Source organism: Drosophila virilis, chromosome 3, assembly GCF_030788295.1.
Source record: "Drosophila virilis strain 15010-1051.87 chromosome 3, Dvir_AGI_RSII-ME, whole genome shotgun sequence".
Classification (NCBI taxonomy): domain Eukaryota; kingdom Metazoa; phylum Arthropoda; class Insecta; order Diptera; family Drosophilidae; genus Drosophila; species Drosophila virilis.
In genome coordinates this window covers 28,091,758-28,108,949 of record NC_091545.1, presented here as the reverse complement: position 1 = coordinate 28,108,949, position 17,192 = coordinate 28,091,758, and the positions used below count along the sequence as shown (strand labels likewise).

At 38.4% G+C, this 17,192-nt stretch overlaps 1 protein-coding gene and 1 long non-coding RNA gene across 6 annotated transcripts in view; one reads left to right on the top strand and one right to left on the bottom strand.

The window, feature by feature from the left end:
• Positions 1-17,192, bottom strand: part of LOC6636801 (arylsulfatase B) — a 79,244-nt gene that overhangs the window by 18,625 nt on the left and 43,427 nt on the right. For all 5 annotated transcript variants that reach the window (XM_015168249.3, XM_070208080.1, XM_015168250.3 and 2 more), the window contains exons 2-5: positions 10,254-10,457; positions 10,042-10,201; positions 9,483-9,968; positions 9,257-9,414 (exon numbers count right to left, since the gene is read on the bottom strand). In XM_015168249.3, coding sequence (XP_015023735.1) covers positions 9,257-9,414; positions 9,483-9,968; positions 10,042-10,201; positions 10,254-10,394 — 945 coding nt within the window. In that variant the 5' untranslated portion in view covers positions 10,395-10,457. The remainder of the gene's footprint in view (positions 1-9,256; positions 9,415-9,482; positions 9,969-10,041; positions 10,202-10,253; positions 10,458-17,192) is intronic.
• LOC138911118 (uncharacterized) lies at positions 12,618-15,134 on the top strand. The gene is made up of 3 exons (XR_011416452.1): positions 12,618-12,709; positions 12,819-13,092; positions 13,155-15,134. It is a non-coding gene; the product is annotated as an uncharacterized lncRNA (long non-coding RNA).

Here is a 17,192-nt window from a genome sequence, read left to right as displayed (position 1 = left end):
CTCTCAAACTCACTCTGGATCAATTAGGTGAAACTTATCAATAGGCATTTCGCAGATTTACATCGCTTGAGAGAAAGTTGCATCGTCATCGTCAGCATTGCGCGTTCATTCAAAAGTATATGGAGCTCGGACATATGACTTGTCCCTCCAGAATCATTACGCTTATGCAAATATTTGCTCCCTCATCATTGCGTGCTGCAGGAACAAAGCACGAGCACCAAAGTTAACAATGGAAACGGTATTCCGAACCAGACCCGACATACTATCTTCGCAAATCGGCTCATCGAGTCATGCAGCAGCCACGCCAATGATTATCGACGAAGTCTCAACCGATGAGGTGCTGACGATCACCACAAGCCTGAAGCCCAGTAAGGCGCCTGCTCCGGATGGAATTCCCAACCGAGCGGTCTGCTTACAACCCACACAGCTTGTGCAGCTTTTCAACATGTGCCTAAGAAGACAACTTTCCCTTCAATATGGAAACTCCAAATGCTACTCCTGTTATTGAAGCCAGACGAGCCTGATGACCCATCATCATACAGGCCGATCTGCCTCCTTGATACGTTGAGTGCTAAGTGCACCAGGCTTGAAGCAGCTGTCGACAGCTTGTGGCTTGTCCAAAAGTTAATTTGGCTACACCAAAGCAAAGTCAATAGTAGACGCTATGAAAAAAGTGGTCAGCATACCTGTAGTATGTGCATATATTGAGGATACACTGTATCAATAAAGTAACATCGGTTAAGCATAAATATATCAGCAACACATTGTTGCAGTACACAAATAAAACCATTTCAAGTGAGCGTGTAATATGATCGCCCGCTTATAAGCTAAGCCAAGTCAGCAGTCCCACGCTGACCACTTGCAGCATATATATATATATATAGTGACATATCCATAGTCGCACCAACCCTTTAACATAACTTAGCACATAAGCATAAGCACAAGTATAAACATTTCTAATATTGTAAACAAAGAGCCTGGTGATAACATCGACATTGGTCAAGATCAAACTGTCCCCCTTTGGTAGACATAAACAATTCACCCTAAATATCACGCCACTGTCAATGTTCCCATCAGAGCACTATCCCACGCATAATTGCTGACGCAGCTCAAACTTCACTCAATTTTGACTCAAACTCTCTCAAAGCGAAGTTTGCTAAGCGACCGCAACAGTTAGATAAATCAGTTCATATTCGGGAAGCAAATCTGAATGTACTCAACAAAAGTAGCCGTTAAGTGAAAATAATAAATTGAAATATATTTTTTTATAGTAACCTAACGTGTAAAACTTAATTGGCGCAGCCGGTAGGATACGTCGGGAAAAAGTAAAGATCGCTAAAGGATAATTAATTCCCAGATCTAACGCACAATCGCGACCGAAAGTGTTGTCGGTGTGTAATAAACATTTTCTCGAATACGTATTCGCACAAGAACCTTCGGGTCACTAGTAGCCTAATAATATTGACCCTTTGGGCAATAAAGCTACTACAGTTAATAACGACTGGCTTTGCATATCGTTTGATCCCTGCAATACGTTATTACTGGGTCTTTTTAAGACACACACACACAAAAAAAAAAACATTTAAACAATAATCCATCACAAACTATAATCTTAAATAAAAGTGCAAAATCAAAGAACAATAAAGTTCAAACCTACAAACTCAAAACTATTTAAAAACAAAGAAAATCATCTAAGGAAGAAAAAAGTGTATTCCACCAAAATGACCATGGAATTATCAGCTAGGCTTTTCATGATGTTAGCCAGATACGACATTACGTCGACACAAAAACTAAAGCAAGTAGCTCAAAGAGAGGGATTATATGAAAATAGCGTTACTGAAAAACCTAAAAATAATAATGTTCAGGGAAATCAAAATAACAATCGTAGGAACAAGGGAAATTATCAGCAAAATGCCAACCCAACCACCAGTTCAAGTAGTTATTCCAACACGAATCAGAGTTATCACGCACAAAATAAGCAGCACAATAAATCCGAAGACAATCAGAAAGGTCAACACGAGTTCCAACAGAAATTAAGTCAAGGTAGATCCCAAAATCCCTTAAACTATCAAAATCAGTCCTATTCACGCTTGAATGCGCCAAACCCTCCGACTAAACGTCAAAGAGATAGTAACAGTGGGCAGATGAAAATGGATACATCCGAAAATTTTCATCAGCAAGCCTCGGAACAAACAGAAGAAATCCATTCATAAAATCGATTATGAATGACGAAGTTCTAAAATGTGTCATTGACACAGGTTCAACCATAAATCTAATGAAAACAAACCGCTTAAATTTTCCAGTTTACAACGAAACATTAAAGGTTCACACCATAAATGGTGTTATTGAATTAAAACAAAGTATATGATTAGGAGCAAGCAAAATTTGTCCGAGCAAACAAAAATTCTATATTCACGACTTCTCAGACCATTATGATGTTCTGATTGGGAGAGAATACCTTGAAGCATGTCAAGCGAAAATAGACTATGCACAAGGATCCGAAACCTTAGAAGAATTCAACTTTTGTTTTAGATATAATGACGAAGAGGTCGAAGAGGACATGACCGCACAAGAGTGCCTTGATCCACCCTCAACAGAGGACAGACCATTTAACTTCGCTATTAATAATGAATTAATAGAAAACAATGAGTTTAGGCTAGAGCACCTAAACTCAGAAGAAAAAGAAAAAATTAAAAAAGTTTTACATGAATTTCGTGATATCCAGTACCATGAAGGTGACAATTTGACTTTCACTAGTACAATTAAACACAAAATTCTAACAAAAATGAGGACCTAATTTACAAGCGTCCATTCAAATATCCTCAAATATACGATGAGGAAGTAAATAAACAAAAAAGCGATAGGATAAAACAAAATATCATACGTAAATCCAAATCCCCTTACTGCTCACCAGTAATAATCGTTCCAAAGAAAAACGATGCATCTGGAAAGCAAAAGTTCCGGTTAGTCATAGATTACCGCAATCTCAATAAATTAACTATTAATGATAAATATCCTATCCCGATCATGGATGAAATATTAGACTTCCACCAAATCCAAATGGATCCTGGTTCAATACCCATTCCGCATTTTCGACTAAACATGGCCATTACGAGTACACTCGCATGCCATTTGAACAATCTCTTAGAAGATTTAATTTTTAAGGATTGTCTGGTCTACTTAGACGACATTATTATTTTTTCCACTTCATTGGAGGAACACATTTTGTCGCTACAAAAGGTATTTAAGAAGCTTAGAGAAGCTTACTTAAAACTACAGTTGGATAAATGCGAGTTTATGAGAAAAGAAACTGAATTTTTCGGTCACATCATCACAACTAAGGCTATAAAACCAAATCCCAACAAGATACAAGCAATTGTCAAATTCCCAATTCCAAAAACCCCAAAAGAAATTATATCATTTCTAGGATTATGTGGTTTCTATTGGAAATTTATACCAAATTTCGCTAATATAGTAAAACCATTAACACTTAAATTAAAAAAAGGAGCAAAAATCAATATAAATGACAGAGACTACGAACTAGCGTTTGAAAAGCTAAAAGTACTCATAACATCCGACCCAATATTAATATACCCTAACTTCGAAAAACCATTTTCATTAACTACAGACGCGAGTAATATGGCAATAGCGGCCGTCCTTTCGCAAGAGCATAAGCCTATATGCTATGCAAGTAGAACTCTTAACGAGCATGAGTTAAATTATTCAACGATTGAAAAAGAATTATTAGCAATCGTTTGGGCCACTAAATACTTTAGGTCCTATCTCTTTGGTCGACAATTTCAAATCCTTAGGGATCACAGACCACTCGTCTGGTTAAATAACATGAAAGAATCTAACATGAAATTACAAAGATGGAAAATCAAGCTAAATGAGTTTGATTTCCAAATTAAATACGTCCCAGGAAACGAAAATTATGTGGCAGATGCTCTGTCCAGAATTCAATTAGGCGAAAACTTCTTAGGCGAAGATACAATTAGCACAAGAGCAACAATACATAGTGCTCAAGAAGACAGCAGTAACCATTTACAAATCACAGAAAGACCACTTAATTATTATAATCGACCAATAGAATTTGAAAAAGGAACTGAGAACGAAACAAAAGTGACGAATTACTTTCACAAAACCAACATAAAAATTACGTACAAAGACATGACTAACGTGCATGCCAAAGAATTAATAAAAGAATACTTATGCACAAAGAAAAGTGTGCTATACTTCCACAACGAAGCAGATTTTCCAATTTTTCAAGAAGCCTACTTAGAAATAATAAGTTCGAATAATTCAACAAAGGCAATGAAAACTAGTACAAAATTAATAGACCTTCAAACATACGCAGAATTCAAAGAATTAATATTAAAGAAGTACAAAGAATTATTACATCCAGGAATTGAAAAAACTATCAATTGGTTAAAAGAAAACCACTATTTCCCAGATTATCAAAATTTAATTCAAAATCTAATAAATGAATGTGAGATTTGCAACATCGCAAAAACAGAACACAGAGATACAAAATTAACTTTCGAAATAGCTTCGGAAATCGCTAATATCCGAGAAAAATATATAATGGATTTTTACATAGTAGGAGATAAGCAATTTTTATCTTGCATTGATATCTATTCAAAATTTGCATCATTAATAGAAATAAAAAGAAGAAACTGGTTAGAAACCAAACGAGCTATATTACAAGTGTTCAACCAAATGGGTAAACCTATCAAAATAAAAGCAGACAAAGACTCAGCTTTTATGTACACAGCTTTACAATTATGGCTAAAATCAGAAGCAGTAAATATTAATATAACCACTAGTAAAAATGGTATATCCGACGTAGAACGATTTCATAAGACAGTTAACGAAAAATTAAGAATCATTAACAGCGACTCAGACGTCGAAAATAAATACAATCATAAAACAAAGCACAAAACAACTAACCGAACACCAGCGGACATATTCATATACGCAGGAAAAACTAATAAATAACCTCAAAAAAAAAAAAACCAACAAATTATGAAATTGACACTAGATACAAACATTCACCATTAGTTAAATCAAAGACGACAACCCCGTTCAAGAAAACAGGAGAACTAAGACAAATCGACGACAAACATTTTGAGGAAACTAACAGAGGCAGGAAAATAACACATTACAAAACCAAATTCAAAAAGAAAAAGAAGACTAATCAAAGCAAATATAACAATTACAGGTCAACAACAGACAGCGATCAAAACATACAAGCACCATCTTAAACTAATTATTATAATATTACTATCAATAACTGTAAACCATATAAATGCACAAAGTATTGAAATTAATCCTATCAAAGCCCATAACGTCTATCTCATATTTAAAACAGGAACCATAGACATTCCGACAGATTACGAATTCCACTGTTTAACGGTTAATATAACAAAAACCGAAGAAACTTTTAACAATTTAATTGAACAAAGTAAAGAATTCAATAACCTTATACAAATCGAATACCTAGTAGAAAAATTAAGCAGAGAAATAAACGGCTTAAAAATAGCCAAACGCAGCAAAAGAGGTTTAGTTAACATAGTAGGAACAGTATATAAATACTTATTTGGAACATAAGATCAAGAAGACAAAACAAAAATTGAACAAAAAATAAGCAACTTAGCAGAAAACAGCGTTCAGGTTAACGAAGTAAATTACATAATAGAAGCTATAAACAAAGGAATAGAAATCATGAACGAACTAGATCAAGAGAAACAAAAAGGAAAGAAATTAGATATCCTTATATTTAACTTACAACACTTTACAGAATATATAGAAGACATTGAGATGGGAATGCAGCTCACAATATTAGGCATTTTTAACCCAAAATTACTAAAACATGACTATTTGTTGCATGTTAATTCTGAGAAATTGTTGAATACAAAAACTTCCACTTGGTTTAAATCTGATACAAACGAAATACTGATAATATCCCATATTCCTCGAAAAATAATAAAAACCCCGGTATTCGAAATAATTCCATACTCGGATGATAATAATAACATTTTGACAGAAATAGCTCATGAAAAATATTTTACCCACGACAAAAAAGTTCATAGCAAAGAAACAAAAAAATTAATTAATAATGAATGTTTGACAGGAATTTTAAACCAAATAACATCAGAATGTAGTTATACTAAAATTATGCAAAATTTTCAAATCAACTACGTAGAACCAAATATAATTTTAACTTGGAATTTACCAAAAACTATATTAAATCATAATTGCATAAATAACGAAATAACAATAGAAGGAAACAATATAATAAAAATCTTTAATTGTTCACTGCAAATTAATGAAATTTCAATTTCAAACAATATGTTAGATTATACTCAAAGCATTTACGTAAGCAATGATGTTATAAAATTAGAACCACTTTCGTTTGTACAAACGAAACAAATTATAAATGAACATACAAAATTTAACAATGTATTCCAGATAATTACAATAACTATATTTGTAATCATATTAATAAGTTTAACACTGTATTTGACATATAAGTTCAACAGCATACCTAAGAAATTAATTATAAAAAATAAAAAACCCAAAGTAGAAGAAACACCTACAATAATAGGAGATACACCAATTGTAAAAGAAGAAAATGTTACACCATATCCAAACTTAAACACCTGAGGACAGGCACTTTTCTAATGGTTGGGGGAGTGACATATCCATAGTCGCACCCACCCTTTAACATAACTTAGCACATAAGCACAAGCACAAGTATAAACATTTCTAATATTGTAAACAAAGAGCCTGGTGATAACATCGACATTGGTCAAGATCAAACTGTCCCCCTTTGGTAGACATAAACAATTCACCCTAAATATCACGCCACTGTCAATGTTCCCATCAGAGCACTATCCCACGCATAATTGCTGAAGCAGCTCAAACTTCACTCAATTTTGACTCAATCTCTCTCAAAGCGAAGTTTGCTAAGCGACCGCAACAGTTAGATAAATCAGTTCATATTCGGGAAGCAAATGAATGTACTCAACAAAAGTAGCCGTTAAGTGAAAATAATAAATTGAAATATATTTTTACCTTACGTGTAAAACTTAATTATATATATATACATATATGTACATAAGATTCTGTCTCTCCCGATTATGCTGATAAGACAATATATATATGCAGCCGCTCCGCTGCTGGCGTAACCGGCAGCGCAGATACGCGGCTTAGCCTTAAGTATTTATGTACATAGGCTAAACGCACTAAAATACATATTCAATAAAGCATTCTAAAAACTAAAGTCAAACGGCACAGACGTGCCAGTGAATTGAACTATTGGCATATTACATGTCGTGCCCGTGTATTAAACTATTGGCATATTACATAGCAACAAACGGAAGAGTGGCACAAAGAAGTACTACCTCATCGTAACTCTAGATGTTTAAAATGCCTTTAACACAGCTTGGTGGGACAAAATATTGGATGCGCTGTCAACTATCCGTGTCCCATATTTACTTTAGGAGACAATACAAAGCTTATTTAGAGGAAGACCCCTGCAATACGACACCGCAGAAGGTCAAGGCTCAGTTCATGTACGATGGTATCCTCCGAGCAGAACTCCCGATCGATATAAGTCGTCGGCAAGAAACGGAAGAGGTATCGTGCAACCACAGCAATGACCGTGTACACAAATGGCTGGGTAATCATAAAACGGAAGCAGTATTAGTCAGCAGCCTCAAAAAGGTGGAAGCACCGCACATAACAGTCGGCAGCTCTATAATTGAATCAGAAAGGGCGTAAAAGTACCTGAGCATCATGCCTGACACAAGGATACCATTAGAGAGCACTTGGAGTATGTGCACAAAAAAGCAGCAGAATCCTGTTGAGCGCTATTCAGGATTATGCTGAACACACGGGGACCGAAGCAGCAGAGAAGCCGTCTTCTTATGACCGTGCATAAAGCGGTAATATTGTACGCATCCCCCATCTGGAGCAGAGCAATGGCTGTTCCTAGCTACAGCCGAGGCGTAAACTCTTTATATCGCCAAAGTGCTCTACGGGTCATCTGCGCCATCCGGACGGTATCAGACGAAACGGCTCTGGTTATCGCAGAAATGGTTCCGCTATAGAACTCACAATGGAAACAACACAGCAAAGTCGGTTCGCACTGAGGCAAGGATGCAGAGTATAGCACGATGGCAATCACGCTAGGATTGCGCATATAAAGGACGCTGGACACATAGGCTTATCGCAAACTTGGAAGCCCGGATAAACCGCAAGTATGGCTATACTAACTTCTATTTAGCTCCTATATGCCCACAGACGAGTGTTCTTGGTGCGGCATAGGAACCGAGGAGGACGCCAATTACATAATATTCCAGTGTGGACGTTTCTCAGGGATCCTGGTCATAAACATGCTACATACTGCAGAAAAGTGGAACGCAGCCAGCACCTTCGCAGCAGAAGTAATGAGAACGGAGGAAGACTAGTTAGCAAGAACACGCCTGTGAAGCAAGGCTTTGGGGTCGTTCTGCATTCAAAATCCATATTACCTATCCATCACCTAGCCCCCTAATACAAAACATGCGTAAGCTCCCGAAAAATTGATCAATTTAAAATAGCAGCACCGAAAACAATCGCAATTACAATGCTGTTGATGGAATTCGAAACGAAAGTTTCTTCAGTTTACCTTATTTTACCATAGGATATTTGTGTATTCTCAAAAAGTCAATTGCATTAACATTATACCTAAAGTTGGTGGGCCATACAAGTTGGGTTACTAACTTGATTTATAGCTATGTGGTGGTAACGGGGATAGTGGCGATGAAATACTTTATATATATATACTAATGTAGAAGCAACATATCAAGTTTGGTGACTTTAGCTCTTAATTTTTACCCAATTGGCTAAAAAAGAGGATGTCGATATCCATTTTTATCGAGTGCTTGGTAACTGAGTTAGGTATCGATTATCGGAAACAAACTCGTACTGTGCAGGCACTAGGCGGAACTACAGCTAAGTTTTCAAGTCTCTAGCTCTTATTGTTTCTAAAATCATTGCGTTCATACATTCGGACTCGGATCGTTGATGCTGATCAAGAATATATACACTTTTTGGGGTCGGAGATGCATTGAGAGAGAAACATTGTACCCCTTTTTAATGGGTTCAGGCTATAAAAGGCGGAAATGACTCCTTATAATTTATACATAGAGTATTAAGTATTCATCAAGACTATTAATTGAAAAAAAGTCTTTGTAAAATAGGTACTTACACCGCGAAAAGGGTGGTTGGATCCACTATTGGAGTGAATACCTAGAGTGGGCGCTCCATTGTCTGAGTAAAGTAGTACAATAGAGTTGTTAAGCATGCCCCGATCTGAGAGAGCACGTATTGTCTGGCCCACACTCTTGTCGAGACTAGAGACCATACCTTGAAAGCAATATAATTATTACATATTATATGTTTTAATATAATTAAATAAATAATAAGTCTCTCACCCGCATAGGTACGGCGTTTGGGATCGCTTATGTGTACAAATTTTGCCACTTCCTCGTAGGGAGCTTGCATGGGCTGATTCTCGTTACCTGTGTGCACGGCTAGATGGCTTAATACCATAAAAAGAGGGCGACTTAGGTCATGTTGTTCTATTATGCGACGAGCTTCTTTTGTAAAAGCCTCCGTTGCATACGTGCCGTTATCCGAATGACAGCGTTGTAGATCGCGTCGAAAGTCAGCCCCTGCTGTGTAATTTCTGTCCAACATATAATGGGTATGGTCATAATAATCTATGTACCCATTATAGTAGCCAAAGTGATGATCAAAGCCGCGCATTATAGGCGTGTGGTCCTGGCGCCAGAATCCCAAATGCCATTTGCCAACGAGCTGCGTAGAGTAACCTGCATCACGAAAGAACTGGGGCATGAGGCGTTCTCCTAGCGGCAATCCCCAGGGCTCATCTGGTATTTGCACAAAATGTTGCATTCCTTCACCAAAAGATCAAATTTAACTTTAGAAGGGATATTTTCAGAAATCCGATTTTGCAGCTATTTTGCCTACCGTTGTGTATGGGATACTTTCCGGTTAGCAGCGCCGCTCTTGAGGGTGTGCACAGATTAGGCACATAGTAACGATTAAGTATAACTCCATTATAAGCAAATGCATCAATATTTGGTGTTAGAATTTGATTAGAGCCATGAAAACTGACATCGTTAAAGCCCTGAGTAGTAATTTATTTTGATTTGATTCGTATATAATTTATTTTTAGTTACCATATCATCTATAAGTATAATTATTATATTTGGATTTGTTGGCTGCGTCACTCCTGCGACCTGCCTGAGGAACAAAAGGGCACTCAGGATGGTTGTAAATTGACTCAGTCCCATTGTTCTCAAACTTAATTTTTTGTCCATCTGTCATCGGCTGGTTGGTTGCCAGTGGAGATTGCATGCAGACAATTTCAGACTTCTGGAAGACTGCATTAAGAGTTTGTTTCATTTAAGGGAACAAATAAATTTCCTTGTATCTTCTGCTGACAGACTTGGATAACTTGAATCTGTGTAAGTACATTTAGAAAAAATTCTTGCAATTTGCGCATGCTGCTTTAAACACTTGAGCAGCCGAACCTCTTTTACTTAAAAACTGATCTGTTTCTTAACCGACCTTAATGAAATTTTCAACAACAGATTTTATTGTGGTGTAGAATATATATTCTAAATATAAAATTATATATATTCTAAAAAGCCAGTTGTATTTAAATTGTAAATTAAATTGTTGGCAATACCAGTTGATTAATTATCCTAACTTGTAGCTATGTCGTGGTAGCGGGAAGGTGCTGAAACCTATAAAAGTTTGGCGACTTTTCCTCTTAAAATTCCAAGATTTGATAACAAAACAGGATTTTGATATCAATTTTTTAACGATAAGTTGAAATCAGGGCAAGCTATCGAGTTGCTCTTATAGATCTGAAAGTTTGAGATCCTTGTATTCATACATACAGACAGACGGACATGTCACGACTTTTTATTGATGCTGATCGAGAATATATATACTCATTGGGGTCGGAAATGGAGCTGGAAAACAATCGATGCGACTATCAATGTATTTGGTGTTTTAAGAACTATCGATGATTATTTTGGAGCCATCAATATTTTCCCAGCTCCAATATATTTTAGCACTAACTAAACAACATATAGACTGGACATGATATGCAGTAGTGAGTGGGAACAAAGTAATATTTTGGGTACCCTTACCAACGATAGCGAGCTAAAATGCAAGTATTTCGCATCGACGTGGCAAACCCTTTCTCTATTTCATATTACTCGTGCCTTTAAAAGGGTAGAAATGCCTCAGCATTTGGAAAAAATTGAATTTTTGCGCAGTTTTGCTTGTCAGACACATACACACACACACATTTAAACGATCCCTAAACATAAAGAGAGAGCATTGAGAGTAAGTGCGATCGAGATAAAAGTTAACAGCGTTGCCGTTCTATCGCGCAAATCTTATGGAAGAGAGTGCGCCAAGCACTTTCCTGTAGAGTAAGCGGTTCAAAAATACATCATATATATATTACTCCCTTACTCGCGAGTTTGGACCAGATGCCTCCGATACTTTTTGGGCCAACGTTGTTTCTATGTGATGTCCAGTCTATATGTTGTTTGGTTAGTGGTAGAGGCATAGCAAGCGATGCGGTCTGTAGCGAGCTCGAGCTCTAAGGAAAGGAAAGTATTTTTTTTTTGCTGGTGTTGCTGTTGAGTAGAGTCTACAGCAAGTAATGCGGTCAGTTGCGGGTTCGAACCTTGCCAAGGGACCTTTTTTTTTTAAATTTAATTGGGGTTGGAATTCAGGCTATTCCCTAGTCGGGAGCTCCCGACTAAAACCTCTTATTTGTTTTTATATATACTTTGCTTTTCGTGTCGTACATTACACGAATGCGCCCCATGGTCGGTTGGGCGGGAGGTGAGATGCAGTACGTTGCATCAGGATTCGCGTTAAAAAAAAAAATAAAGAAAGAAAAACAACTGACGTGCTTAGTCAGTGCTGATTGACTTCGGTCTTAAGAATTTCTTTATTCAAAGTAAATTTAATGCACCTAGCCATGGATACATGTACTAATGCTGTTATTGGTTAACAGCTACAAAGAGAGGGACTCACTCTCCCTTGCATATGCCTGTGTTGGTGAGCATATATGTTGCTCATGAAATGCACTCAGACGGAGCGTGAGATGTGCAGCGTAAGCATAAACGGTCAGCTAGAAAAGCAAGTTTTTTTCTCGGTCGTCTGCCGGCTGCGGCTGGCCACTGTCTGCCACCTTTGGTAGCTTTGCGCGTGCGCGGGCCCGGCCACCTCGAACGAACGTTGAAAGTGTTCTGCCTGGTACGCTGGTCGTGAGACCGGCCAGACAGAGAGCTTTAATTTTATTGTTTCTCATTTCTACATATTTCTTAGTTGCAAACCAAAATTTTAAAAACAGTAAATGGCGCCACTTAAAAGTATGCTACACTCCCCACTCTGCAAGGTGAGAGAGAGAGATGACATGAGACACAAAACTTAACATTTATCTCGACTGGCCTACATAAACATAACAAAACATAAAAATTGTCTGTATATTTAACATTGACTAGGTCAGTTGTGTGGGGAAATTATTTCGCGATCGGCTGGCAATGCCGTCACGTCATTGGAAAGTACATACATACATACACACTACAAGGCACGCTGAGCGCACGTAAGTACACATAATATTTTAATTTAGCAAGTTTAAAATAACTAATATTAATTATGTTTTGTAATGCATCGCCTTTCCTTGCACCTGACGTCTGCCTCTGGCCTTTCAGTGGAATATTGGACTTCACCGCAATAATGCCCGACGAATTGGCATTTTCATGTGCAATTTGCATTGCTTGGTGACCGACACCGTCGCTTCAGCTGCCGCCGAGTGCTGTACCAAACTTTGGTGGATTATCCGCAGCTGCTGTTGATGCTGGAGCTGCTGCATGGCGATGATCAACAACACCGAAACAGACCCCTCAGCGTCAAGTGGATGACGCTTAGCGAGCTGACAATTGTGCTGAATCGGCCGCTGTTGTTTTTGTTTTTCCCGCTGAGCAGGTAAGTCAGCGTTACGGTTGTTTTTCACCTTGCGTTTTTTCACACCCTTGTGTTTTTTGCAGGTACGTCGGCTGCTGGGCTGCTTTGCTGGCCTCTGGGCTGCCATTTGACGCCTTCTTTTACATCGCCGCTCCAAATTGTTGACTTCCATCAAGCATTGGTTGTTGTTATGCTGCTGATCAAGCAGCTCATTTTGCAGTTGGAGACCGTGGATTGGGCAGGCCGTTCTGGCCGCCTTTGACCGTTGTTGCTGCCTCTGATGATAATCACAGACGGGCAGCCATAATGACTGGTACCCGTGGATCCCGCTGTGGGGACCATCGATCGGTCTTTGTTGAGCCGCCGCCCCCGAAGGATTGGTCGCTGGATTGGCCGACTAGTGGAGACCGCTGCAGCCGCCGCTAGCCCTTGCTGCAGGAGCTTCTGCTCCCACTGAGCGTGCTGTGACGTCATCGTCAGCTTCCATTGCCCCTTGGAGGACGCTGTGAACATCATTAGGTGTCGCTATTGCACCTGCTGTTCTCATAGAGCCGGCTGGCAATTAGGAAGCTGCTGCGTATGCTCGTTGAAGGGCGTGGTGACTGCCGTTGACTGTTGTTTCTGCACTTGCTGCTCCCATAGAGCCGTCCGGCAATTTGGAGGCTGCTGCAATTGCCCATAGGAGGGCGTAGTAGCATCCATTGACTGGTTCATCGTATCCTGCTGCCCCCAGAGAAGAGGCTGCGAGTTTAGGAGTTGGTGTGTGTGCCCATTTGTGGGCGTGGTGACTGACGTCTGATGGTGCGACGTCCTCTGTCGCCCCCAAAGAGCCGTTTGGCAAATCAGAGGCTGTCGCAAATGCCCATAGGAGGGCGTGGTGACTTCCAGGAGCTGGTTTATTATCCCCTGTGGCCCCCAGAGTTGCAGGTGAAGTCGCTGATGCATACGCACGTGGGTGGCCCTCAGCCGCTCCCATAGAGTCGAATGGCAATTTGGAGGCTGCTGCAATTGCCCATAGGTGGGCGTGGTGATTGCCGCCGACTGTTGCGACGAGAGAAGCAAGTGAACTGCGCTGCGTAATATGAGCCAGCGCCAATATATAAAAGGGCTTGTTATGTTGTATAATTGTTGTATGTTGGTATGTGACAAAGTGCCGAAAACTTTTTAAGTGTATATAGGGTGTTCTTCTAAGACATATACACCCTACAGTTCATTATAGTTTCATTGAAAAATGTGAAACACATATCCAATAGGACATCATTATTAAAGATCAGCATCAACAGCCAAGTTGATAGCGCCATGTCCGCATAGTCGTCTGTCTGTTTCTATGCGAACAAGTCCCTCAGAATAAAAAGTTAGAACTTTGCATAGGTTTGACTTTCACTTGCACGCATTACATAGGAACGATCGGTCGTAAGAGAAGATTTTGTTTTGTTCTTTGTTTATCAAGATATCGTGACCAAAGAAGCTTCACTACTCTCACATAACTTCAACTCGTCAGGAAAATGTCTATAAGGATATTAAATATTCGGCGTGCCCTAGATATTCTTACCTTTTTGATTTTTATTAAAATTTATTTTTATTAATGCTAAGGAAAACTGGCATCGGATTCGAGGATGCGTTCAGAACAATGAAAAATTTGTTGGGAAGGTGACAGGTGCACACGTTATCATGTCCTGCTGTCATATCCTGCAAAGGGACAGCATTCGACCATCGACAGAAAGGTTTGATCGTCATCAGACAATATGGTCAAATCTGCGGTCACGGACAGTGACTTTTGGTCAGCACCATGTTGTGTTTGATATTCTTTCGCATAGATGGCCAAATTTAAAAATTTGTTTGATTATAGATCTGCCACTTGGATGAGAGTAAGTGAACATATGAAAATACGTTGTAAAATAACAGCCATGCAATGGCTTTGTAGGTGCATCCCAGTAAAAAATGCTTTGATTGTCGACTACATTGACTGTAAATGATGCGATGTCAGTTTATTTAATATATACTAAGTCATGTGTTATGCATATATTGTATATTATATTGTCACTAGCGGGTATTGCCCCGCGTTGCCATCTTGATTTGAACTTGTATTTGAAACTTAGTTTTAATTGCATCGAATAGGGAACCAAATATTGGAATCAGAGGCTTCCGTCCTTATTAGTCTAGCGGTATGCATCTTGAGGCCGTAGATCCGCATTTTCCATCCAATACCGGTGAACTTAGCGAAGGCGTGTCAAATACGTTCTAATATGATCTTTGAAAATGAATTTGTCCTTATCGATTCCTCTTATAGATCTTACAGATCTCTAAATCTGAAGATCTGAATCCGATTGGATGGTAATCAAACAGTTTCCCCGGTAAGGCTTGAACTCGACAGCCACACCAATAATTGAGTTTTATTGAGAAAAAAAATGAACTAAAATAGCAGCAGAGAAAACAATCGCAATTTCTGATAGAGTTCCAAGAAGAAGACACGCATGAATGTGTGTGTGTACCTGAATACAGAAATTCTTGGAAATCGCGCAGGGAGGTGGCGGTAGGTATAAACTAAAAGATACTTGATATATATATGCTAGTCTAGAAGCAACATATCAACCTTGGTGACTCTAGCTCTTAATATTTACGCAATTTGCTCAAAGACAAGATTTCGATTGCTTGGACACAGCGTAAGTTATTAATTATCGGGCACAAACTCGATCTCCGTAGGCACTAGCTCTTATATGTTCTGATATTTTTGCGTTCATACCTACAGACGGACTGACCGTTGCACGGACAGACAGATGGACATGGCTAGATCGACTCGGCTATTGCTGCTGATCAAGAAAAGATATACATTTTGGGGTCGGAGATGCTTACTTCTGCCTGTTACACAAATACATAGTACCCTTTGTATCAATTTGCAATGGATTCAAGGTATAAACAGTTTCATACAAAAGTTTTCGCATAACTACAGATATGGGTGGAATTTCCAAATTTGCTGAATCACGTATTCATTAAGTTCTTATGTAGAGCTTTGAAAAAAAGTTTGGAGTAAATCGGACGAAGCTTTGATTCTGCGATTTTCATATAAACCTTTGGAAATAAATTTGTGTACGAAACGTCACCCACCATATCTTCGACGCCCACTTCCACCAAGGAGGAATTGATTTTTCGAAAAGTTCGAAACGTCGCTCAAATGAATTTGAACAAAAATATAGTAAAGATCAGAGGGCACTGATCGAAAAAATAAAAATGAAAATCTTAATTCGCATCAAGTTATGACAAATGGTATTGAACACTTATGTTATAATCAGCCGAAAACCACACCACCTTTTCCCTTGTAGCTTCAATTTATAGTTTATACTTGATTATATATGCTAATCTAGAAGCAACATATCAACCTTGGTGACTCTAGCTCTTAATATTTACGCAATTTGCTCAAAAGACAAGATTTCGATTGCTTGGACACAGCGTAAGTTATTAATTATCGGGCACAAACTCGATCTCCGTAGGCACTAGCTCTTATATGTTCTGATATTTTTGCGTTCATACCTACAGACGGACTGACCGTTGCACGGACAGACAGATGGACATGGCTAGATCGACTCGGCTATTGCTGCTGATCAAGAAAAGATATACATTTTGGGGTCGGAGATGCTTACTTCTGCCTGTTACACAAATACATAGTACCCTTTGTATCAATTTGCAATGGATTCAAGGTATAAACAGTTTCATACAAAAGTTTTCGCATAACTACAGATATGGGTGGAATTTCCAAATTTGCTGAATCACGTATTCATTAAGTTCTTATGTAGAGCTTTGAAAAAAAGTTTGGAGTAAATCGGACGAAGCTTTGATTCTGCGATTTTCATATAGACCTTTGGAAATAAATTTGTGTACGAAACGTCACCCACCATATCTTCGACGCCCACTTCCACCAAGGAGGAATTGATTTTTCGAAAAGTTCGAAACGTCGCTCAAATGAATTTGAACAAAAATATAGTAAAGATCAGAGGGCACTGATCGAAAAAATAAAAATAAAAATCTTAATTCGCATCAAGTTATGACAAATGGTATTGAACACTTATGTTATAATCAGCCGAAAACCACACCACCTTTTCCCCTGTAGCTTCAATTTATAGTAA